This window comes from Clavelina lepadiformis, chromosome 4 (assembly GCF_947623445.1).
Source record: "Clavelina lepadiformis chromosome 4, kaClaLepa1.1, whole genome shotgun sequence".
Classification (NCBI taxonomy): Eukaryota; Metazoa; Chordata; class Ascidiacea; order Aplousobranchia; family Clavelinidae; genus Clavelina; species Clavelina lepadiformis.
Window position 1 is genome coordinate 4,380,352 of NC_135243.1, and position 24,125 is coordinate 4,404,476.

The following is a 24,125-nucleotide window of genomic DNA, read 5'->3' on the forward strand; positions in this document are numbered from 1 at the left end:
AATAAATATTCGAAAACATGGTTAAATAGTTTCATTCATCAAACAGCAAATCCAGCTTATAATTGTACGTCATTATAAATTGAAATTTAAGTTGTTATATATTAAATACCAGACATGACAATATTACAGACATGTTCCAGCTTTACATCGATGTCAAAATTGACCTATTCCTTAAACACACTTGTGTTACCCTAATTTCAGGAAAATATGAAACAAAGTTCCAAAAATCGATGTCATAATTAATTTAAATCCGATATTGTGACCAGTTTATGAAGGCCTGTGATATCATTTACGCATTTATTTACCAGTTTCAATTTTCCTTTAAAGGCTGTTCAAGGTCTTTTTATATTTTTTTGTAGCTTTACAACAGAAAAAACGGCTCGTTAAAATATAATATTTGCATGAATTTTAATCATGGACATGAAAAAAAGTTACTTATTGTTCAGCTTTACAGAAATAAATTATAAATCACCAAAACATTTGACAAAAACTTTCCAACGTTGTCTGGTGAAACTTGCAGACATGTTGAGAGTAAAAAAATTGGCAAATCACTCAGTTACAAACCACTTCAACACAATTTCAACATTTCTCGCAGGTATTAAAATCATTACAAAACAAACACGATAAAAATGCGATCGATAATTAATTACATAAATATCGTAAATTACATAGAAATAAAAAATTATTAAGATTATAAATAATCAAAAATATTAATAATAATCAGTAAAATAGACTTTATCACTTTTTATAGCTTCACAGAAAACCTGTCTTTTAACGGTGATTGTTGACAAATTTTATTTAAATTAAAAACATACAAAACACGTTCAATTAATATTTACATTTTCTTCATTAAGCTTTAGTCAAGTTAACGCAAGCTTATGTAATATCTCTACACATGTTTCAGAAGCTATCTTATAGGTTTAAAAGGTTTGTCGCGTATCGAGCATATATGGGCAAAGAACTTGATGTGTCGACTGACAATAGGCGTTTTTAAATGACAAACATTCCTTGCATTGTTACGTTGTGTGCGTTTATTTGCTTTTAAATGGTTAGGCCACGTCGGTGTGTTGTATTATGCTGTGTATCGTCAAACGATGTGATATAAAACAACACACAAAATTAGAGCGGCTTTCTTGAGCTATAAACAAAATTTTTGTTGCAGATGTCCAATGTGGTTGGACGACGTGCCGCTTGATAGAGAATTGAATGTCTTGTTTGAAGATTAACTTTCCTGCTGCGTCTTATTAAATAGTTTTTTTTTCTTGAATTTCTTCTTGAAAATTTTAAAATCAAATTCCTTTATCCAGAATGATATAAAATGTGTCTCTTCAACTCGATAGAACTCTTCGCGGAAAAACCACATAACCTGCACGTCCACTGTCGTCTTCTGATTCTCGTCTTCGTATTCTTTTTCATTAAATGCCTTTTTAGACCTTTTTGGTTGAAAAAAAAAAATGATTTTACGTTTGTCGCAAGCTTGTAAAGTTGATAAAGTTAAAAATAAAAACATAGCTAAATTTTAGTTTACGATCTAGTTTTTGTTCATCAGAGCCCGAACTGTACCCAGGATGTTGCTCGTAGATAAACTTACTTATGCTCTTGGGTTCTTTCAGTTGTAAAACATCTTTCATTTGCATTCTTTTTGATTTCTTTGGAAATATACCAAGTAACTCAGCATACCTCTTCTCATACCAAAACAGAATTTCCGATTTACTTGAAATAATTTTTATTGCGCGGAAATAAATCTTGCCTTGGTACTGGTATGCTTGTACATTTTGTTCCTTTGCATTCCTAAAAATATTAACATTTCACAAAATGTTTCATAGATATTATACAAGAATAGTGAAGCCTATGTGCAACTTTATAATTCAATAACGCTTTAATCGACAATGCATGTTTGAACAGTGTCAGAGGTGATCGCTGAATTATAAAAGGCGTCTGTTTAGATTGGGATTTTCATTGTTCCCACCCAATGAGCCAATGAGCTTATCATGAACAAAGTCAACAAATCTCACCTTGCGCGACGGATGTATTTCAGCCAGCTACTTTTTCTCTCCTCTCTTGCATCTAAACAATGTGAAAGCTTCCCATTCTTGTAAATCTGCAAAGATCAGTAGGACATAAATATTTTTATGAAAACGCTTATTCCACGGTTATATGCTTGTCCTTACAAAATCAATTACAGATCATGCAAATTACAGATGTGCAATGGTACATGTAAGTTATCGCGCAAGAAAAAAATTCAAAGGCAAACTAAACGGTCATATGGCTTTACTAAATCAATAGTGTCAACTGTCAACGTGTGTTTATGTGAAGTAAACCAGTTTATTTTATCTCGTCACACTCACCCCCCAAGGGAAACCGCCTTCATACGACAGAAGAAATCTTTTCATATTGTACTGGTTGATATATTCGCCCTCGTATGGCCCAAACACTGTATTCTTCGGGAAGTCTGTATCAGTCCATGCACCATCTCCACCAGGTTGAACACTTGATGGTCCGATGTTTATGCCTGGGGGGCAGGTGCGAAGTGCTCGGTTCGGCAAACCCTACAAAGTCCAAGTTGGAAATCATGCAAAAAGTGAAAATTATACGCATGGCATTTACTTAAGAAACAGGATCATTAATCAAAACGACAACAACATTAATGACTTTAAAACAAACAGAGCAAATAAAAATTGCTTCAATTTACCCATTTTATAAGTTTGTTATAAATTTGTGGGTAAGACCCATGAGTAGGGCAAGCGCCTACCCAGCGTTGTTCGCAATCGTCACAATCTGTAAAATGCAAAAGATTGTCACTAAAACTTATGTAACATCTACCCAAGGGAACTTCGGTAACATTTTTTCAGTCTAGCAACTTTTCGGAACAAGCTGGCATAATTCTTTTTAAATATTAAGGAATAAAATTGCTTTGAAATAAAAATGTCATTCTATGCTTTTAGGAAAGGGTTTAAAGTATTTAAGCGTTAATTTGAGTTTTAATGTAATGTTTCAATATGTATCGAAGCATTCAAAAGTTTATCGTAAAACCCTTTTACATATATTCGTTTCCGTTTGAAATAGATTTCTTTAAATAACAATTGAATTTTGCGAAACAACGAGATTTATTAACTCGATGTGATAAGCTTGTTTGGGTCAGGATTAATAATAGTTCAATTATTTCTATGCTTCAACAGATTTCACTCAAAGCCTGCAGTTAACATTTCACCTCATATAAGAAGTGTTTGTCTATGCGTTTTATACTTATTTTAAGATTTAAAACTAATAAACTTCTCGTAATTAGCTCATATCTAATCGGTTTTTCATTTAGTTTATCATTTAACATTACAAAAACTATAATTCCCCATAGACCTACACAAATGCTTATGACAGATTTGAATATACAAGTCCTTGATTAAAAGTTCTTACATAAGTAATCATCCTCATTCAAAACTACAAGATCTTCTTTTTTCGTTCCAATTCCAAGTCGATCAATATATCTAATGACTCCCTGAAAAAGAATTAACGCCATTTAATTCTTTACGGATTACCAGAAAAATGATAGAAAAAAGCTGAATTCCTTCTACGCCAACACCAACCAGCGCTCAAAAGCAACACGCAATAGTGCTAATTGTTTATGTTCATTATATAAGTGCCTTATATGGTGGCCGCTAGTTCCTAATCTTGTTGTTTAATAATTCCTTAAGATGTGAAATTAAATTTACTGGAATCTCTAACTTTCGTGAAAATAACTTATATTTGTATAAGATTGCATCAGATATCTAATCATCAACAATTATAAAGAACTTATTAATATAACCTTGATAAAGCAAACTTCCAAAAACAAATGTTTGAAGCGATTATAATTGATTTAGATTACGATCGATTATGTCAAGTTGTGTTTTGCGCTTTCGAGACGAACAAGTATCTTTGTTATACATTGCTCGATCACTCTGCTTTCATATATTTTCTATATCTTTGTTTGTATATATTGTAATGAGTCTAACAACAAAATTGGAAATACTGATAATAGGACTAATTACAGTATGGCGAGAAGTAAAGATCGCAAATGAACGATAAATCGCAAAAACAATTAGAATTAAACGAACAATACAGGTGTGTTTCTGCGGCAACGTGCAAGGCCTGTTCAGGACAACTGACCAAACATTATGGCGAGATTCATCAAATAATGAGATAACTCTAACTATCGATATAGCCCAACAACAACCTGCTTTGTAACCGAGAGTTGAGTAATATGAATAAGAAAAGCAATGGAGCAAATTGGTGCTTATTGTAATACCTTTTACAAAGTCATACTTGCATTAGAATTGGTTATGTGATATGCAAACAAGTACACTTTCAAACTGTCTATGAAAAATATAGAATTATACCAACTTACAAATTGTGGTTCGTCATTGGTTTGCATTTTGCGATTTCTGGAAACTGAAATTTCAAACCTTCAGGAAAGCAAAGTCGCTTAAAATGGACAGATGTCGTAACTTTCCTTCTCGTCAAATACAAAAAGTATGAAACTATAAACAATCAAATACTTTTAATCGCTTTTGACTTTTAACTTGACATGAAATTCTGCAAGGAAAAAAATTTAATTTATTTTATAACACTCTCTAAGTTGACATATACGACATTAAATAGATTTCTAAAATATAAAGTATTGTGTCCGTCTATCTCAAAGCCATGTGTCAAACTTCTGAACCTTCTGAACTTCAGAACCTCTGCCCTAAAATATGATAAAACTAAGGACTCAAGTGAAAATAAGGACATTTCTTAGAAAAAAGGTTTTGTATAACAACTTGCGATATGTATAATTCCAAGATAGCAGCTATAAAAATTTAAACAGCCACAAGGTTAAAATGATAAAATAAATTATACCCTACGACCAACTGCACTACAGCGAACGTAGCCAAACTAACATTATTGCACAAAAATGCGGGATAACACTTTTGCGTGCTGTGTGAATACAACACAATCTATGTTTCAGATTGCTGCTAGTCTGATACGAAACTTCAAAACCTTTCAAAAACTGGCTGTTAACAGTAAAACCTTTGCACTGCATTTACCCAGCACAACACAGACCTTTCATGCAAACGACACAAGCCAACTAAAAGCACAAAGCATTGTACTTGGCTTTTAACCGCTTGATTTGCTGAAATTGGCGCGCTTTCTGAAATCAACCAATGGAAGTGAAGCATTGTTATAACTTTATAAGGTTATAGTTACGCATGGCTAATTAATTACACGTAGCTAGGTTCTATTGTTTTATCAAGCTGAGAGAGAAAATCCGATCACCAACTAACCTACTGTACTTTCAACAAAAAGAACTGGACAGTGCATTGTTGCTACAGAGCTCATCACAGTTGATTTTAAAAAACTGAAAAATTAAGCTTGGTTTGCCCGAGATCTTAGAATTGTAAAGTATTTTCAGTAATCTTCCACTAATTAGAGTGAAGATAAATTTGATGCTATCGCTTTTACCACCAATAAACGACAAATATAAATTAAAAGTTGTTGTTCATCTTTAATGCTAACACACATTGCATAAAAAACAGAACATAACTAACTGGTGTTGATTGATGACCAGTCGTGATAAAGAACAGCTTTTATTTTTCCGAAATTTCTGCTTTGAATGAAAACTAAGTTTAAAATGAAATTCATGGCTGATGGCAAAAGATGTGTTTTCAATTTGGAAACATTTTTTGGAATCGTTGTATCAGTTATGTCAGGAACATTTAATGACAATGTTTTGAAATACTTAAGGTAAAAAACTTTAAAACATACAATGTAAATATAGAATATATAAAACGATAAGCTGGTAAAATACCTTCAAACACTTCAAAAATGTAAAACTGGTTATTGTAAAAAGCTTGCCCAAGCAAGGTAATGAAACAAGCAAACCTAACTTAAAATTAGAATTTAAAGCAGTCTGTAGAAACAGGAATTCTTTCCACTAAAGCTTTGTCAATACAACCTGATAATACCCTCCAGGCTTCATCCCAGTCTTTTGTCTCCTTTTCAAACTATCTCACTTATTGTTCCTTTGTTCGTCTTCTATCTCCTATTCACCTATTGCTGGTATTGCACCTATTAATCTGTTTGACGCATTTTCTTTCCCTCGTATTCACACCTTTAAGTTTGTAAACTGCAAAAAAAAGCTTCCTTCAAAAGTAGTGGCAAACGATAAAAGCCCAACATGTAGACTGGATTTGCGAACTTACTTAACTGAAAAGGGCAAATCTGTCTGCCAGAGGTGCGATATAAACAATACAAGTCTTGTATGACCAGATAATACAGACAATAGAAAATGAGGTGTGAAGTTAAAGTTATTGGTTTACAGGTAATTGACTATGGCTGGTCAATTTCAAGTAAAAGATTGGCGAATTCAGATTTTTATGGTATTTATGAAAACTAAAAGCGCCATCAAGAGCTTATGCATATTTAATGTCGGTCTTAACAGTCCAGCCCAGATAGATTTTGCAATATGTTTCGCATTTTCGTAATATTTCAAGTAGTTTACGAAAGTTTTTCTTATATTCATTCAGTTATGGCTTATTTTCTTTATCTAATATTTTTGTGGAATAATGACGCGCAGTCTTACCGTAATATAATGAAATGTAAACATGCTGTAGTCTAATGATGTTACACTATTTTCTTAATGTAATAAAATAACGCAGCAAAAAGCAACGTTCAACCTCAATAATTAAATTGATACATCATTTTGGATGTGGTGGGCAGTCGGGATTTGTTATTAAAGCTTTTTATGAAATATAAATCCACGTGGTGTAGCGACAAAACTTCCCGGTATGAAGATTGTTTAATGGCGTTCACTGAACATTGCAAGGTTCACCGATGTACATTGTGTTGGTTTATTTCGCCACGGCTTTGTTTGTTACGGTGTAATGTTCTATATATGGATCAACGGATGAATGATGATAAAATATTGTTCTAATATTTATCAATATTTGTTCACATTAATCCACCGTTAATTAATTAAGATGCATTTAATAGATGAGCAAAATACAAGGGAATATTTTGTTAAGATGAGGGACAAGTCCAAAAACAAGTTGATTTTATGTGAAAGAACACTACTCACTGAATATCCTGGTAGAATAATTATAAAACTTACTTCTTGATTAGGTAATTATAAGCAAAATAAAATCGCAAAATTGGCTTTAATTGTGACGTCGATGAAAGCTCTTGCGATGTCATAGACATAGGTAATCAGACAACATACTCAAATCAATAACTTTTGCAATAATCGTCTACGTCGTACCGTATATCAAGTATGTATCTGTTACAGTTATATAGGTTGCTCTGACTGGCAATAGCTTGATAGTTGACAGCTTATTGCCTTAAAACAGCATTTAGAAAGGTACCGGTTTGACGGGTAGCCTATGAAGTCCAAAGAATACCGTAACTTCACGGACGCGACTGATTGAGCTGCCGTATATTTTGTTTGTAAAACAATCGTAATTTATTCAGTTACATTGCTTCAGTTTTCTAATTTCTTCAAATGACGCTTAAATGAACCTAGCCTAAAATCCTATGACTTAGGATTTCAGTTAACTACCGCCCAAGGAAAGCAACAGCAGTAGCACCTTGAATATAATCTATAACATTACAAGAACCTTGATCTATCGATCAAGTAAACGTCACAATGGAGGCAAAAATTTTTTATTTTCTTCAATTTGTTTTCAAAAATATATTACCAGAATGTTAAGTTAATAATGTTTTTTCATATAAGATCAACTTGTTTTTATACTTGGTTCACACTTTAACGTTTACAAAATTGTTGAAATCAAAAAACTAAATGACTATTTCACTGTAAGTAGGTCACTGATTAAAACTGAATCAAAAAATTAAACTATTCGTCTTAACTTGTGAACTTCAGAACCAAATTCCAAAATTGGTGGAATTAATATTTAACAGCCGATATTGAAACCAGTATGATGACGTGTGACGTCAATTACAAAATAGTTTAATTTATAGCTTACAGTTTTACAATAAAGTTTTATAATTTGTAATCATGCCATGTTCTTTTTAAGGCTATTCAAAGTTTTTTTGGATGTAGATTTACGACAAAAAAATATCATTTCTTATACTCAGCTTCGCAATCACTATATTGGAAATCACTGAACGCAGTTACGTTTGATTTTTAAAAATTTGCAGAAGTGTTAGGTAATTATTATGTGGCAGTTATGAAACAGTCCTACGCAATTACAACAGTTTCAGCAAGTGAGAAATTTATTACAAACAAGCAAACACGATAAAAGTTCGATCACTCAAAAAATAAATTACGGTCAACAAAAAATATGATTTCATTGTAGAATCAATTAATACATTACAAATGTAATACATTACTTACATACAAAACCGTTCTTATATCAACCAACCATAAAAAAATATCAGTGATATAGAATTTTCATGAAAACACTTTTCCGAAGTCACAGCAAAAACTTGCCTTTTAGCGATGATTGTTGATGAAGTTTATTTAAAGAAAAAACATATACTTATGTGATAACTTTACACGTGTTTCTGAAACTCTCTTGTACGATTAACACTAGAAGCCGTGGCCAGAAGACACAAAATCCAAACGTCTTCTTTAAATTACATGAACTTTTGTTTGCAGATGTATCACGTGATTGAACTTTTTTTGCTACGTGGTTGACGCGGTTGTCTCAAGTTTATATCTCCACGCAGAAAAAGTTGTTTTACAAAAGTATTGCTTACTTTCCTAAATGCATGTTTACAAGTTTAACAAGCTTGCTCTACTGAGTATGATTCAACATGTGTCGTTTCAGCTCGATTGGACGACCAGTGGAAAATTGACAAAACTTGCACCGATATCGTGTCGTAGCTTTCCTCTCCGTATGTTTGCTCTTTGAACCTTCAATCACAGCCTTGAGGTTGGAAGAAATAGTTTCATATTTTTCAAAATCTTGAAAATTTAAAAGGTTGAAAGAAAAAATAAAAATAAATTAAATACCATGCGCTTATTGTTACTCACTATATCCATAACTGTCCCTATGACATTGGTCGTTTGCATAACATCAGCTTTATTGCATGTTACCAAAGATATGCCTAAAACACGGTATTCTAGCTTGACAACGCAACTCCATTAAGATATCCAAATAAACACAACCATATAAATCTTTTACAATGAACATATTTTAAGTGCTTACGCCTTTAGCAGAAAACACATAAAAAAAATTTACTTTTGTTGCTGGGTTCTGTTCTTTGTGAAACAGCTTCCACTTTCCTTCGTTTTGATTTTATTGTTGCTACTCCAAGTAACTCAGCATACTTTTCTTCGTACCAAAAGGCAATTTCTGATTTACTCGAAATATTTTTAATCGCCCGAAAATATATCTTGCCTTGATATTGGTAGGCTTTTACATTTTGTTCCTCCTCGTCCCTGAAATTTTTGACATTTTACTAAATTTTTCCAGATAAATTTTTAATAAATGTCACATAAGAAAAGCATATATGCAACTGTATTATTCAATAACACTTTGCTCGATAAGCAATGTTTGAACAGTATCAGCTGTGATCATTGATATTTAGAAATTTGTTTTTCGATAATTCAATAACGATTTGCATAATTGCATAACCAGAACTGCATCTGGTTTGCATAATTCAATAACGCTTTAATTTTCGATTGGAGTCGTCATTGTCTTCGCCCAATGAGCGAATGACCTTATCATGAACAAAGGAAGTAAATCTCACCGTGTGCAGTTGACGTATCTCAGCCAACTACTTGTCTTCACATCATCTCCATCGATATAATGTGAGAGCAATCCGTTCTTGTAAATCTATAACAATCAGTAAGAATTGAGCACTTCAATGAAAGTATTACTGTATTACGTATTAAGGATACTTAAAGCGGTCACCGGCCACTCAAAAGAATAAAGTTAACTTCTCAAATCTGAACGAAATATGACGATCATTTAAAACGAGACACAGAACGGGTTTATAACTAATGGTAATATTACAATAGCGGTTTTGTTATGCAGAAAATCGTTTATAGTTCATTCTCAGGGTAGCGAAAAAAAAGTTTGTGGCAAATTACAGATGTACAATTGTACCTGTATATTATCGTGCATTAATAAATTTCAAACGAAAACTAAGCGGTCATATGGCCTTAAAGAAGTCAGTAGGGTCAACAGTCAAAATGTGTTTATGTAAAGTAAACGAGGTCAATTTTATTTCATCGCACTCACGCCCCACGAGTATCCGCCTTCATACGATGGACAAAGTCTTTGCCTATTCTGCTGGTCGATATATTCGCCCTCGTACGGTCCAAACACTGTATTCTTTGGGAAGTCTATATCAGCCCATGCACCATCACCACCAGGTCGAATCCTTGACGGTCCGATGCTTATGCCTTGGGGGCAGGTACCCAATGCTCGATTTGGCAAGCCCTACAAAGTCAAAGTTTGAATTTATATTGATGGCATCTGCTTAAGAAACAGGTGTCAGCTTCTTAAAAAAGCGTTAAAAAATCAAGGAGAATTTTAACAATTTACCCAATTTACAAGACTGTTAAAAACTTGCAGGTAAGGCCCATGAGTTGGACAATCGCCTACCCAGCGCTCTTCACAGTCGTCGCAATCTGTGAAATGCAAACGTTGTAAAATGCAAACGATAATATAAGCGAGAAAGAAAGAGCAAGAGAAGAACCGCTTTTTCCACTATGCGATTGTTGACTAGCCATGCGTAGCACGAACCGCGATAAAGTGGCAAATTCAAAGTGACGTTGTAGTTAAGGTTCTAAAGGTCAGTGTTTTGCGAAAATTATATCTTTCATGAAACTTAGATTGGAGTCAGAATAGAATTCTAAATAATTCGTTGCCAATTTATGAAAATGCTTCATTGTCCTACGCCGAGTAGTTTTTGTATAAATAACAATTGAGTTTTGCGCACCGGTTCAAAACACGACATTAGATTTATTGGCTCGATGTGATAAGCTTATTTAGATTAGGATTAATAAGATGTCAACTAATTTCTATGCTTCAACAGATTTCACTCAAAGTCTGCAGTTAACATTTGACCTCATATAAGAAATGATTGCTTATGCTTCTTATGCTTACTTTAATATTTAAAACTAATAAACTCATATAACTAGTTCATATCTAAACGGTTTGTCATTTAGTTTATCATTTAACATTACAAAAACTACAATTGTCCTATATAAACTAACGCTTATGACAGATTTGAATATGCAAGTCCTTGATTAAAAGTTCTTACACAAGTAATCATCCTCATCATAAACCACACGTTCTTTTATATTTGTTTCAAGTCTCAGTTGATCAAAATCTTCAACGACTTCCTGAAAAAGAATTAACACTATTATATTACTGTATAGCAGTAAAATGACAGAAAAAACCTGAGTGCTTTCCACACGTCTTTCAAGAGCATTCATGGTCAAGATAAAAGACAGCATTCAAATCAGCAACCACCAACCAGCGCTCAATATCAAAACGCAACAATGCTAATTGTTTATGTTCAATGTATAAGTTCCTTATTTGGTTGCCGTTAGTTAGCATTAAGATTTAAAATTAAATTTACTGGCATCTATAATTTTCGTGAAAATAACTTATATTTGTATAAGATGTCATCAGATATCTAACCATCAACATTAATACCACAAATATAGAAAATTTTTTTAAAGAAATTCACGTCAAATGTAAACTAAATGCAAAAAACAAAGTGTAAGTCATGTTCAAGAAAACCGATCAAAAATTATTGCCAGATTTATGAATCATGATTCATGAGATAAATCTAACTATCAATAGCTACAAACATCAACCTGCTTTGTAACCGAGAGTTGAGTAATATGAACAAGTCAAGCAATGGACCAAATTGGTGTTTATTGTAATATGTGTTACAAAATCATACTTGCAATGCACTTGGTTATGTGATATGCAAACACTAATAAAACTCTGCTGCTACCGCTTTCAGTTGAGTTTGTGAAATATTTGGACATTTTGTTACATAAATTAGCGATATATGACAAATATCGAATTATGACAACTTACATATTCTGATTCGTCATTGGTTTCCATCTTGGATTCCATCTTGCGTTTTCTTGAAACTGAAATTTCAAATTTTTAGGAAAGCAAAGGCGTTTGAAATTGGCAGATATCGTAACTTTCCTCCAGGTCAAATATAATAAGTATGAAAAACAACTAAAACTATAAACAAAAAATACTTTTAATTGCATTTGACTTTTAACTTGACGTGAAAGTCTACAAAGACAAAAATATCAACCATACGTTTTACGTTAGTATGTTAGTATTTTAGTTACTCTATCTATATTATAATTTTAATTAAATACATTCCTACAGTATTAAAACACTGTGTTTATCTACTTCATTTCCGTATATCCGTTTCATTTAACTTTGGTGCTATCCACTTTACAACACATTTGCTCCTGGTTTGCGGGCGGTTCTTGTCACTTTTTAAACAAAGGATTTCTCGCATTGCTTCGATTTTTTTATATTATCCTATTTAAAACCTAGTTATTATTCAGACTGGACAAATGTGCGGATGTTTCTGTCCCTTATTTACATTTATTAATGGCATCATAAAATGTAGCCCAATTTATTATGCGAGTAAACGCGCTAGATATCAACACCAAGTAAACTGCTTTGGACATTTTTCGAAATTTATAAATAATCTGCTCTGCAACAAGTCATTGTTTGTTAGATTAAGTGCATCATTATAGAATTGCGCAGCTTGTATGAAATTGGCTACGTATTATGTGCTTTACTGTAAGGGTTTCATTACGTTTTGCACTGGACCATATCCAGAAAAAATCTGTACATATATCAATAATCATAAAGTCCAGATAATAGAACAAATTACATTGTACGCCCAATTTAATGTTTGCTTGCGGCGTATCGTAAGCTGTACCCAGGCAAGCATTGTGCAGATTTATCGTTCCCTATCCTTTGTTTGAGTTTATGTCAAAGCGCCTGCGAACGCACAAAAAATATCATTTTCCATGCAACTGTCAGGGAATACTTTTGCTGCAGTGCTGTGTAAAAGCAATGTGGTCAACATTTTTAATTACTGGTAATCTGATGCGACAACTCACAAACAAACAATATATGCCTTGCTAACAATAGGCTACAAGCGATTTTTGTGCTGTGCGTGATAAAAGGTTTTCAACAAATATTACCTAAAAATCTTTTCAAAGACGCGTTATTATAGTTTACACGCTACGGAATTGGACAGATTAGTCAAAAACAACTTCCTTAACATAAAACCTTTTTACTGCCTTCACCTCACAATACACCATCTTTTCACTCAAACGGAGTCTGTTGACTGAAAAGCACATAGGACTGCACATGGTTTTAATCACTTGCTTTGTATAAAATTGGCGCGCTTTTTGAAAGCATCCAATGGAAGCTAAGCGTTGTTATAAAACAATGGGTCTAGTTACGAAAGCGATGGGCCTATTGTGATGCACAGCTGAGAAAAGACATGTGACGACCAGATAACCTAATTTGAACAAAGCAAAATGGACTGTGCATTGTTTCTATGAAGATCATCGCTGTTAGTTTTATCAAACTGGGAAAAAACTGACTTGTCCTTAGAATGTAAAAGCTTTTTTGTTAAATTTCTACTCATTAAAGCAGAACTAAAAGGATGTTATGGTTCATCGTGCACATCGTACAAGCATCATTGTTTAGAAAACAGCATCTAACTGGCGGTGGTTGATGACTTGTTGAGATATTGAATAGTTTAAACTTCACTACTTTTGAATTAAAAACCAACTTCAAAATGGAGTTATGACCGATCGCACATCACCATATCATCAGACATCGAAAAATTGTTACATAGGTTATATTATTTATAAGCAGCACGTAAAAAATCTTTTTAGTGGTTTAAGACAGAACGAATTTCAAAATAAATATAAAATAAAGCCTGCCACCATTTCCCCTGAAAATTCGTGCGTTTGAAGCTATATTTTCTCAGTTCCTTGTCAACCCACAGTAACTTAAATGTTATAACACAATAATTTATGCTTAACCTAAATATAACTTCTAATCTAAATCTAACTTCAATCAAACCTACGTAAGGTAAAATAATCACTTTGTAAAATAAAACGCTTTGAAATACTAAAGATGGGTAAAATTTATTATTATGAAAGCAAGCTTTCTCCAGCAAGGTAATGAAACAAGTAAACTCAATCTAAATTTAAAGCAGTCTACGGAAACAGGACATCCTGTCCACTAAAACTTTTTCAATAAAACTTATAAGACCCTCCAAATATCATGACTGTCTTGTTTCTCTATTTCAAACAATGGCAGTTTTTGTAAATTTTAACGCATTAAACCCGCTTCTTTTTACACCTTTGTCTAGTAAGCTTAACGGCTTTTTAAACTGTACTGCACATAAGAGGCTGTACGTATGGCAGCCAAAGGTGTGAAATAAACAATACAAGACTTTATACCACCAAGTAGTACAGACAATCTCAAATGAGGTGAGGTTAGATGCTGTTGTTTGTAAACAACAACTAAACAATGTTGTTTGTATGATATGTGCGATGAACCATAACATCCGTTTTATTTTTCCTTTAATAAGTAGAAATTTTATAAAAAGCTTTTACATTCTAAGGACAAGTCAGTTTTTTCTCAGTTTGAATAAACCAACAACAAAGATCTCCGTTAGTAACAATGCACAGCCCATTTCGCTTTGTTCAAAGTAGGTTATCTGGTCGTCACATGTCTTTCTCAGCTTGATAAATAAAACAATGAGATGCCAGATGTGCATCACAATAGGCCCATCGCTTTCGTAACTACACGCATTGTTTTATAACAATGTTAAGCTTCCATTGCCTGCTTTAAAAAACGGCGCCAATTTTATACAAAGCAAGTCATTAAAACCACGTGCAGTCCTATGTGCTTTTCAGTCAACAGACTCCGTTTGTGTAAAAAGATGATGTATTTTGAGGTGAAGGCATTAAAAAGGTTTTATGTTAAGGAAGTTGTTTCTAACTAATCGGTCCAGTTCCGTGGCTTGTAAAATGTAATAACGCGTCTTTGAAAAGATTTTCAAGAAATATTTTTTGAGAACCTTTTATCACGCACAGCACAAAAATCGCTCATAGCCTATAGTTAGTGAAGCAGATTTTTTCAGTTTGTGAGTTATCCCATCAGACTAGCAGTAATGAGAAATGTGAACCACATTGCTTTCAGACAGCAATGCAAAAGTATTCCCTGACAGTTGCATGGAAAATGACATCTTTTTTTGCGTTCGCAGACGCTTTGATATGAACTCAGCCAATATGGCGAAAACAAAGGATAGGGAACTATAAATCTGCACAATGCTTGCTTGGATATAGCTTACGAAATGCCGCCAGCAAACATTAAATGTAATTTATTCTATTATCTGGACTTTATGATTGTTTATGTATGTACAGATTTTTTCTGGTTATGGTTTAGCTCAAGTTATTATAAAGTCCTTACGTTAAAGCACATAATACGCGGTAATATTCATACGAGATGTATTCTATTTCTCTGTGCATGGTTTTAAGTGTTATCTGATTGTAATGACAGTTCTGCAAAGTTATAAAATCTCCTTAAACGGAAATGAACAAAAGCGTTTAATGATGAAAGAAATATTTGAAATTTCAGAAGTTTTAAGTAATTCTTATGAGAAACACAAGTGAAAACATGAATACAGTTTGAAAATATAGAACCATGTACATTTCAATAGTAAATATACTCTATGGCATATTGTTTATAACTGTTTGCCTTACATCCAGACATCAGATTTACAGATTTGCGTGTTGGTCATTTATAAACTTCTCAATCAAGAGACTCTTTTCATTCTTTCTCATCGTTTGCTTTCATACAATGCGACGTCAATTAGTCTGGTACTAAATGTCAACATTAACTTGCCTGAACAAGAACTAACTGATTGTTTAGCAATTAACTTTTGACCGAAATGTCTGCGTTCGGATACATTTCGGTTCGGTTTACACTTATCATCATATTAGAGGTGATAGATGTCCAACTAGGAATGTAGAGATAGTGCGAAAATGTGCGAGAAATCTTTTTGTTTGAGTGGAGAAATAAGTGACAAGAACCGCTCGCATGCCGGGAGCAAATGTGTTACAAGGTCGATGGCGCAAAGTTAAATGAAACGAATATACGGAAATGAAGTAGATAAACACAGTGTGTTATTAGTTATTACTTTAAAAAGTTATTTCTTTAATATAAATTATTGTTGAGATTGAGTAACTAAAAAGTGCTAACGTAAAACATATGGTTGATATTTTTGTTTTTGTAGAATTTCACGTCAAGTTTAAAGTCAAAAGCGATTAAAAGTATTTGATTGTTTATAGTTTTACTTGTTTTTCTACTCATTGTATTTGACCTGAAGGACAGTTACGATATCTTCCAATTCCAAACACCTTTGCTTTCTTAAAAATTTGAAATTTCAGTTTCAAGAAAACGCAAGATGGAATCCAAGATGGAAACCAATGATGAATCAGAATATGTAAGTTGTCATAATTCGATATTTGTCATATATCGCTAATTTATCTAACAAAATGTCCAAAGATATAGTATTAACGACAAAGATATAAGGCACTCAGAAAAACTTTCAGTTTTTTTTCTATCATTTTACTGCTGTATGGTAATATTATGGTGTTAATTCTTTTTCAGGAATTCGTTGAAGGTTTCGATCGACTGAGACTTGAGACAAATAAAGAAAAACCTGTGGTTTTGGATGAAGATGATTACTTGTGTAAGAACTTTTAATCAACGACTTGCATATTCAAATCTGTTATAAGCATTAGTTTATATAGGACAATTGTCGTTTTTGTAATTATAAATGATAAACTCAATGACAAACACCCGTTTTAATATGAACTTATTATAAAAAGTTTTTTTAGTTTTAAATCCTAAAGTACACGCATAGACAAGCACTTATTACATGAAGTCAACTTGAATCTGTGAGTGAAATCTGTTGAAGCATAGACTTTAGTTGACCTATTATTAATCCTAATCTAAATAAGCTTATCACATCGAGTTAATAAATCTCGTTTTTTGAACTTTTGCGCAAAATTCGATAGTTATTTATACAAAAATTACTCGGCGTAGAACAATCAAGCATTTTCATAAATTGGCAACGAATTATTTAGCATTCTATTCTGGCTCTATTTTGTATTTCATAAAAAGCGGTAATTTTCGAAAAATATTGATCTATACACGCAATACAGCAAGGTCACTTTGAATTTGTGGCTTTAGCACGGCTTCATGCAGAGAATGGCCAACTAAACAGATCAGAAAAAAGTAGATTTTTTATCCAGTTTCGATGACATTAAGCTTAACTCAATTAGAATTTCCATTAAATTCATTCCATGATTTTCCATGACAATTTTAAGTTTGTATTTTACAGCAAATGATTTGCTAATGTTCACGTTTTAATTAACATGACCCAGAACGCTGCAGTGTATGTTACAATAATACTTCAAGTAGAGAACATCTGTAAAATAATTTTACATTATCTTAAAAATCGAAAAGAAAAACGCTTTTGTGCTTTAGCCCCTTTACAAAATTCACAACTAAACTCACCCAGCAATATAGGTATAAATTTGTCTTCAGTATTTTCTGCTGTTGGCAAACGGCCTTAACATAGGGTAACTCTAAAAGAATAGTAGTTACGTTATTTTGGATATCTTTTAATTTAATTGTTATATTTTAGTTACAACTTCGAAAGCTTATGAAAAACGTGAAAGCAACTTTTCTGAACAAGATTCTTTAAGCGGACATTTAAAGAAGAAACGCGCGGACAGGAAAGTTAGAAAACGTCATCGGTGCAAGTTATGTGATTATTCTACGGGAAGTTATCTCAAGCTCAAACGGCACGTCTTAAAGCATACAAACGCTGAGAACTACTTTGTTTGCGAAAGTTGCGACAAGGTGTTTTGGAAGAAATGCAGCTTACTTCGACACCAATGGTCGCACGCTGATATGAAAATGTGAAACTTGAAGCAAGAAGCTCATTTACGTGGGATATCTGTAAACAAACATTCGTGTGGTTCTTCAAAGAAATTCGGATATTGTGTGTTCTAGTTGCTTCGCATCGATTTAAGGTGAAAATGATTTTGCATAGCACACGACAATAGACACAAATGGAAACAATTTCTGCCTAGTTGACAGTGCTTAAAGATTTGGGTCATCTAATCAATTAGAAGCATACAAACCGTGGAATGATCTTGCAAATACAAGCAGTTTTTGTCGTTTGCAAACGCTTTTTATTAGAAAACTCACCAAGTACTTTGCCTGAATTTGTTCATATTTCTCAATCTGCGACAAACGTTCGAATGTTTCAAGACAGCTTTAGAAACATGTGTAGAGATAGTTTATAAGATCGCTTTAACTTTTCTAATGCTCAAGAAAGTAAATGAACATATATGAACGTGTTTTTTACTTTTTTAATTTAAAGAAACTTCGTCAACAATCATCGTTAAAAGGCAGATATTACTGTGACGATAAAAAAGTTTTTTCAGGAAAATTTTACGTTGTTGGTATTTTTAAATTGTTAGTTGTTTAAGAACATCTCAATTTATTGTCGACCGTGAGTAATGTTTTTGAGTGATCGAACTTTTATCGTGTTTGTTTGTTTGTAACAAATTTCGCACTTGCTGAAACTGTTGTAATTGCGTTGGACTGTTTCATAACTGCCACATAATAATTACCTAACACGTCTGCAACTTTTTACAAATCAAACGTAACCGCGTTCAGTTATTTCCGACATATTTTTTGCAAAGCGGAATATAATAAGTGAATTTTTTCCACCCTTAATATTTTTAGGTTTCATGCAAAATTATGTTTATAAGTGCGTATAAACACGTGCATACATATGTATACATATATTTATTTTATATTTAGCCTTCGTCGTAAGTTTACATAAAAAGGTCTTCAACACAAACATTTACATATTTCGTAAATGACGTCAAACGGCTTGAAAATATATTAAAATCCAATGAAAAATTTGTTGTGATTTTGTAATAAAAAGTGATTTATTGCAGTAAAGTATAAGTAAAAAGGTAATATGTAGTAAAAATGTCGTTTCTGTAATTTGAAGAATTTTTTAATTTCTTATTTGAAAGTTCACAAAGTGTAAGAGGAATAGATTCAGTTTCTTGACTTCGCTTTGGTCAGTGACCTACTTACATTACAGTAACTTCTGATTTTTGATTCTACCAGTTTCCTTAACGCCATGATAAAATTCCCTTATATTTATTGTAACTTATTTATTTAATGGTAAATTGGTCACGCTGTCCATTATTGAAGACAGGCAGTTAGGTTAGGAGAATTGCAACATTTAACTTGGGTTAACAAGAAACTACATGAAAAACATCTTCCAACATATACGGAATTTTTCTTGTGATATAGTAGAAGACAAAAAAGAGGAACATTTATTTTTCAACAGTAAAACCTGAAAGCAGTTGATAAACACTTTGAAATAGGGTTCATTTTACAATTTAATTTCTGTAGAATGAACGTAGAATGAATCAATTCTACTTGAGCATTTGCCAGCCGAGCGCCACACAATAAAACGCAGACTCAATCGCTGTCACGCAAGGAGAAAATGAGCGGGGGGGATGGGGGCGCTAATTACAAATTAGGCCCTAGGGGTAGCGATGAAAGGCGTCAAAAGAAAAAGACCAGAAATGTATTCACATACGAATAGGTAAAAAATGCGGCAATGCGTTAGCAAACATAAGAAAACTTGACCAGCATACAAACGAATGAGACAATGCACAGATCGAAGAAAAATTGACGTTGACACACACATTAGACTAAATTAACGTATATGAGTGGAACGAACGGACAGTGTACGATGTGAACAAGTGACTTCCAAATTGGGTAAACAAAATGCAGGGTATCTAGAACAGGTAACAACTCACACCGTAAACAAGTCACTCACAAATTGGTTAATACAATATTAAAATGTGGTGGTTCTAACACGGGCGTATAAAAATATCTCGTGACGAAAGCACGATTGCCATGAGTTGTTTTAGAAGAATTTTGTTCACCACATTCTGATAATCGAAAAACGTACTTTGGCGTGGTGGATCGAACGTGTACTCTGTTTGCTGTTAATCCAACCTGTCAAAGAAAGATAACAGCTTTGGCGGCACTGCGTTTCAGGCATAAGGTAACCTCCAACAAAAGGAGATGATGTCATAATTAAACAACGCACGTAAACGCGAAACTATTGCTAAAACTGAAAATAATCAAACTAATCTAGAGGAAGGTTCTTCACAGAAAAACTACAATTGTTAGTCAAACAGGTTTTGTTGCAGGCCGGTTTTAAAGACAATTCTAGGTAGTTAGTTAATAGCCAAGGTGAAGGTTTGTGTGTTGCGTAGACCAGCAGGCAAGTTTCACTTGATACCCACACGAATTTAACACTGGTAGAAAAACAGTATCCCGCATATTACAGGGCCAGATTTCCTATTTTGGTTGAAAACTCTTCAGGTATATCGCGCGAGTTAACCTCGTTGTTTATTACAGATCTCACAACAAAATAAAGCCATAGTTATAAGAGACAGTGCTGCCAGGCTAAATTGTTCTATAGTTACCGTAATTTTTCTTTTTAGGACATAATGATAAGCTGTCACTATTTCTGAAAATATCGTGCTTTTCAAGCTTTTGTTCGGTTGTTTCTTGCTAGTCTAACTTAAATCTATACTTTCTGCAACAGATAATTAAAAACAAGTTTAATTTCTGTCGTTTCCGTGGGTAAATAAGAATCAGTAAACATTTCTAATTTGTACAAGTTACAGTAGAACAATGGTTGTCGTGTCTAACACCTTCGTGACATGGGTGAGTAGCTGAGGGACTGTTCCATACAGAAACAATGTAGCTAATGTACCTAAACGGAGATTCAAGTTTAACTTTTCACCGTCTTGATTGTAATCAGCCTCGTAAAAAAGCCATCTAGCTTTATGTGCTAGTCAAGTCAAGTTATTTATCTTTTAAAACTAAAGTTGAAGAAATGACATGATTTGACCCAAGTATACCTTAAATAGAAAATTAGACTAAATTCATATCAATTGATATTTGAAGCTAAATTCTACGCAAGACAGAAACACCGCTTTTGTCAACAAGAAACGTTCGAACGTTAAAAAGTTACTTTATTTTGTTTTGTCGTAAGAGTTATAATAAAGATAAAAAGTTATAATTTTAAGCTCCATATTGCGCGAAAATGTTTTGACAAACAACACGTTACAGTATTTCACCTTAAAGTTAAACGTACTCGGACCCAAGTCGGGTACTTTCAAATATTGACTCGAGTCAAATCTGTTATAAAGTTTCCTGGAAAAAGATTAAAAAGTCAAGTATGTGCAAAATGTGAGTCGTGTCGAACGCGAGTCATCACGATTCTTGTAACAACTAACTTGTTTTAACATATTTTGTCTTACAAACAATATGATGGCGTTTACATCGCAGAACAGTGAACACCGAGCCTGTCGAACCTGCCCAGCCGGCATAACCATCGGACCATCTCATACTTATCCTGGTAGACTTGGAGTTTGGGCAGAAAGAGGTTTTGAGAAAGATTCAATTTTTGGTCCATTCGAAGGTGACCTTGTCGACAGAAAAAACCTGAGGAAGTTGAAGCTGGCATTTCAAGGTGGATATGCATGGCAGGTGGGTAAACGCATATGTTGTGAAAGCGCGTTGAAACAGCATCAAACAATTTCATGTAAGCACATTTCTTCTTGTTACTATCCACTTTTGATTATGCGACGATGTAAAATATATTAATTTTGTGTTCTTACTGTGTTTTATCAACCCTAAACAGCACTTCTCTCAATAGTATCCTGTAGAATGGCATATTCCTGGCAAAAAACGCCTCCGCAATACGGAAAATTTGAATAAACGGGAGCTAACACTGTGTTTGTTAATAACGGGGTACACACACGTTAAAAGAGTGAAACATTTTTTTTCTTGTGTTGAAGTGTTGAAGTGTAATCGGCATTTGGGTTTTGCAGGTTGCTAAGTTATTAAATCCTGGTGACGATGTAGTAGATTGTTATAAACTTATAATCATCATTTTCTTATGATTGCTGTAGATATACACAGACGGGGAACTCTCATATTGCATTGACGGTTCAGATGAAAAGAAAAGTAACTGGCTAAGATACGTTAAGTGTGCAAGGTAAAACCATTTCTTTGCTTTGTTTGTTTTCTGATTTGTTTTCCATTTTTGCTTAGTTAGTTGTAGTTAAAATTCTTTAACATATCAGGCAAAGTGGTTTTCGTTGTTATTGTATGTTGAATATTGTGTAAGTAAGAAGCTACTGTAAGTTATAATAAGCGCTATAAATATTATATTTTCAAAATGGAAGAAATATTTGTTTTTGTCGTTGATATACTTATTCTAAAACGTTTTTACAGTTAGTAGGTTGTAGTTGATTGTCAGTTTAAAAACATAGATTTATAATGGATAGTTGTTAAGTCTAACACTCTGTTAACAAACAGGTAATCATAACTTGAGTTTTATATTTTGTAAAGGCAAATGTCTGTAAAATTGATTACAGACATTTGTCTGTAATATTTCATAATACAATTTAATAAACTTTTATTTTTGTAATTTTACTTTTAATAACGTTTAAATTTTAGTTAAGGAACTTATCTTTAATTTACTTCATACAACATTAATATAGTATAAAATGACTAAACTCACCAACATCAGGTACTCTAGGATTCTTTAGACAGTTGTTGACAATCCAATATATACCGTATCAGAGTATGTACGTAAAAGCAGCAACATATACGAATCCTTGCCCCATACAGTATTATATTTGGTTTAGATATTCATATTTCAGCAAAACGGCATCATCACTCATCAGTATCTTATTCAAATAGAAGCTACTTAAATAAGATACTGATAATTCGTGATTCACCTCTGCTGTTTTTACATTTAATAATGCAATATTTTTGTAACAAAATATTTTGTCCATTTTTGCAATAATATCAGTACTTTGTCAAAACAATATAATTACAAAGTTACAGAGCTGAACCGAAGTACGTACTTTCTAGAAACAAAGAAGAAAGTAATGTGGTAGCGTTTGAGCAATTTGGCAAAGTTTATCACGGCACGACGAAACACATTGTAAGTGGAACAGAAATTTTGGTTTCCGAAGAGGCCCAGTTCTGTACTACACCACCTGGAAAGTGGAAAGAAAGAAAAGAGGCGGAGGTAGAAGATATATGCACAAAAACGCGTAAGCCTTTAAGTAATTTGAAAACTTTTAATATGGTATAAACTCGCCTTAAGCTTTACACTGTACAGTATTCTTAATCGTATAAAACAATGTGTATAAAGCAATACGGTTACCGATAGGTATAGTGTATACTTTACAGATACAAAAAATTATCAGTTGCTCGTATGAACATTATTTATGTCTTTTTTTAGCACCTGACGATATTATAGTTTGTGAGGAATGTGAAAAAGTCTTTTTCAACGACGAAGCTTTTTTAAGACATCAAGAAAGCAAGCAAGCAGAAACAATTCGTGAAAAACTATGTGAATGCAAAGTAAGTGCTCCTAAGGAATCACGTGCTTCTTCCAGCCTTAGTCAAAAAGTATTATCACCAAAGGATGAAAATACTTTGATTTGCAAAAGCTGCAAAAAAGAATTCACTGTTGAGAAACAATTACGTGTGCACGAACGTACTCACAAAATGTACCCTTGCAAACAGTGTGGTATGGAGTTTTCCTTGCCTAGCCGCTTGAAAAAACACCTTCGTGTGGTTCACAAATAGTTTCTGTAAGTTCGGTTTGTAAAGTGAAATACGGGCATTATCCGATATATGTAGTATAATAGCGTATATTATATATAGTATTCAATACTTATCCGATCGAAAGCTCCACATGACGAAGCACTCAAATGTTTGGGTTCACAAATGCTGGTACTGTGGCAAAAGTTTAAGCCCCCTCACCAGCACGCTCAAAAAGACACACCGAAGCACAACGTTACAAATACAGGTTCTGTACAATGGATTTTAGCGGTCCGTTGAATTATGCAGAGGATGGTAGGAAATTTAAACTGTTTATTCGCTTCATAAGTGCTCGTAGTAGAAAAGGGG

At 33.2% G+C, this 24,125-nt stretch overlaps 4 protein-coding genes across 7 annotated transcripts; 2 read left to right on the forward strand and 2 right to left on the reverse strand.

The window, feature by feature from the left end:
* Positions 1 to 396: 396 nt before the first annotated feature.
* On the reverse strand, positions 397 to 4,517 carry LOC143452508 (histone-lysine N-methyltransferase PRDM9-like). Its single transcript, XM_076953510.1, has 7 exons — positions 4,382 to 4,517; positions 3,412 to 3,493; positions 2,693 to 2,778; positions 2,349 to 2,549; positions 2,016 to 2,101; positions 1,592 to 1,791; positions 397 to 1,433 (listed from the first exon to the last, which is right to left on the reverse strand). The coding sequence occupies exons 1-7, from the start codon at positions 4,406 to 4,408 to the stop codon at positions 1,300 to 1,302; spliced, it is 816 nt and encodes a 271-aa protein (XP_076809625.1). The 5' UTR covers positions 4,409 to 4,517; the 3' UTR covers positions 397 to 1,299.
* A 3,697-nt stretch (positions 4,518 to 8,214) lies between these two features.
* On the reverse strand, positions 8,215 to 12,241 carry LOC143452235 (histone-lysine N-methyltransferase PRDM9-like). 2 transcript variants are annotated; one of them, XM_076953122.1, is made up of 7 exons: positions 12,036 to 12,241; positions 11,245 to 11,326; positions 10,524 to 10,609; positions 10,218 to 10,418; positions 9,724 to 9,809; positions 9,213 to 9,412; positions 8,215 to 8,935 (listed from the first exon to the last, which is right to left on the reverse strand). In XM_076953122.1, the coding sequence occupies exons 1-7, from the start codon at positions 12,072 to 12,074 to the stop codon at positions 8,766 to 8,768; spliced, it is 864 nt and encodes a 287-aa protein (XP_076809237.1). In that variant the 5' UTR covers positions 12,075 to 12,241; the 3' UTR covers positions 8,215 to 8,765. The 2 variants fall into 2 exon arrangements, with proteins under 2 accessions (XP_076809237.1, XP_076809238.1); XM_076953123.1 differs by having other exon boundaries at positions 8,216 to 8,884.
* Positions 12,242 to 15,019: 2,778 nt separating this feature from the next.
* LOC143452241 (uncharacterized) lies at positions 15,020 to 18,870 on the forward strand. 3 transcript variants are annotated; one of them, XM_076953129.1, is made up of 4 exons: positions 15,020 to 15,379; positions 16,454 to 16,509; positions 16,677 to 16,758; positions 17,719 to 18,870. In XM_076953129.1, exons 1-4 carry the CDS (start codon positions 15,358 to 15,360, stop codon positions 17,997 to 17,999), a joined length of 441 nt encoding a protein of 146 aa, XP_076809244.1. In that variant the 5' UTR covers positions 15,020 to 15,357; the 3' UTR covers positions 18,000 to 18,870. The 3 variants fall into 3 exon arrangements, with proteins under 3 accessions (XP_076809244.1, XP_076809242.1, XP_076809243.1); XM_076953127.1 differs by lacking the exon at positions 15,020 to 15,379 and adding an exon at positions 15,424 to 16,184; XM_076953128.1 differs by lacking the exon at positions 15,020 to 15,379 and adding an exon at positions 15,425 to 16,128.
* A 1,858-nt stretch (positions 18,871 to 20,728) lies between these two features.
* Positions 20,729 to 23,876, forward strand: LOC143453318 (histone-lysine N-methyltransferase PRDM7-like). The gene is made up of 5 exons (XM_076954601.1): positions 20,729 to 20,852; positions 21,480 to 21,680; positions 22,106 to 22,191; positions 23,076 to 23,235; positions 23,452 to 23,876. The coding sequence occupies exons 1-5, from the start codon at positions 20,820 to 20,822 to the stop codon at positions 23,467 to 23,469; spliced, it is 498 nt and encodes a 165-aa protein (XP_076810716.1). The 5' UTR covers positions 20,729 to 20,819; the 3' UTR covers positions 23,470 to 23,876.
* Positions 23,877 to 24,125: the final 249 nt, after the last annotated feature.

What these genes read in the sequence shown, in the direction of transcription:
- LOC143453318 (XM_076954601.1), top strand. Translation starts at nt 20,820, where the DNA reads ATGGTTGTCGTGTCTAACACCTTCGTGACATGG. An exon ending in CTAACACCTTCGTGACATGG is followed by an intron (nt 20,853 to 21,479) that starts GTGAGTAGCTGA and finishes TTTACATCGCAG; the next exon opens with AACAGTGAACACCGAGCCTG. An exon ending in AAGGTGGATATGCATGGCAG is followed by an intron (nt 21,681 to 22,105) that starts GTGGGTAAACGC and finishes TGATTGCTGTAG; the next exon opens with ATATACACAGACGGGGAACT.
- LOC143452241 (XM_076953127.1), top strand. Translation starts at nt 16,148, where the DNA reads ATGAAACGAATATACGGAAATGAAGTAGATAAACACA. An exon ending in CCAATGATGAATCAGAATAT is followed by an intron (nt 16,510 to 16,676) that starts GTAAGTTGTCAT and finishes ATTCTTTTTCAG; the next exon opens with GAATTCGTTGAAGGTTTCGA. An exon ending in GGATGAAGATGATTACTTGT is followed by an intron (nt 16,759 to 17,718) that starts GTAAGAACTTTT and finishes GTTATATTTTAG; the next exon opens with TTACAACTTCGAAAGCTTAT.
- LOC143452508 (XM_076953510.1), bottom strand. Translation starts at nt 4,408, where the DNA reads ATGCAAACCAATGACGAACCACAATTT. An exon ending in AAGGCGGTTTCCCTTGGGGG is followed by an intron (nt 2,102 to 2,348) that starts GTGAGTGTGACG and finishes TGATCTTTGCAG; the next exon opens with ATTTACAAGAATGGGAAGCT. An exon ending in GAAAGAACCCAAGAGCATAA is followed by an intron (nt 1,434 to 1,591) that starts GTAAGTTTATCT and finishes TCAACCAAAAAG; the next exon opens with GTCTAAAAAGGCATTTAATG.
- LOC143452235 (XM_076953122.1), bottom strand. Translation starts at nt 12,074, where the DNA reads ATGGAATCCAAGATGGAAACCAATGACGAATCAGAATAT. An exon ending in TTAACAGTCTTGTAAATTGG is followed by an intron (nt 10,419 to 10,523) that starts GTAAATTGTTAA and finishes TTGACTTTGTAG; the next exon opens with GGCTTGCCAAATCGAGCATT. An exon ending in AAGGCGGATACTCGTGGGGC is followed by an intron (nt 9,810 to 10,217) that starts GTGAGTGCGATG and finishes TGATTGTTATAG; the next exon opens with ATTTACAAGAACGGATTGCT.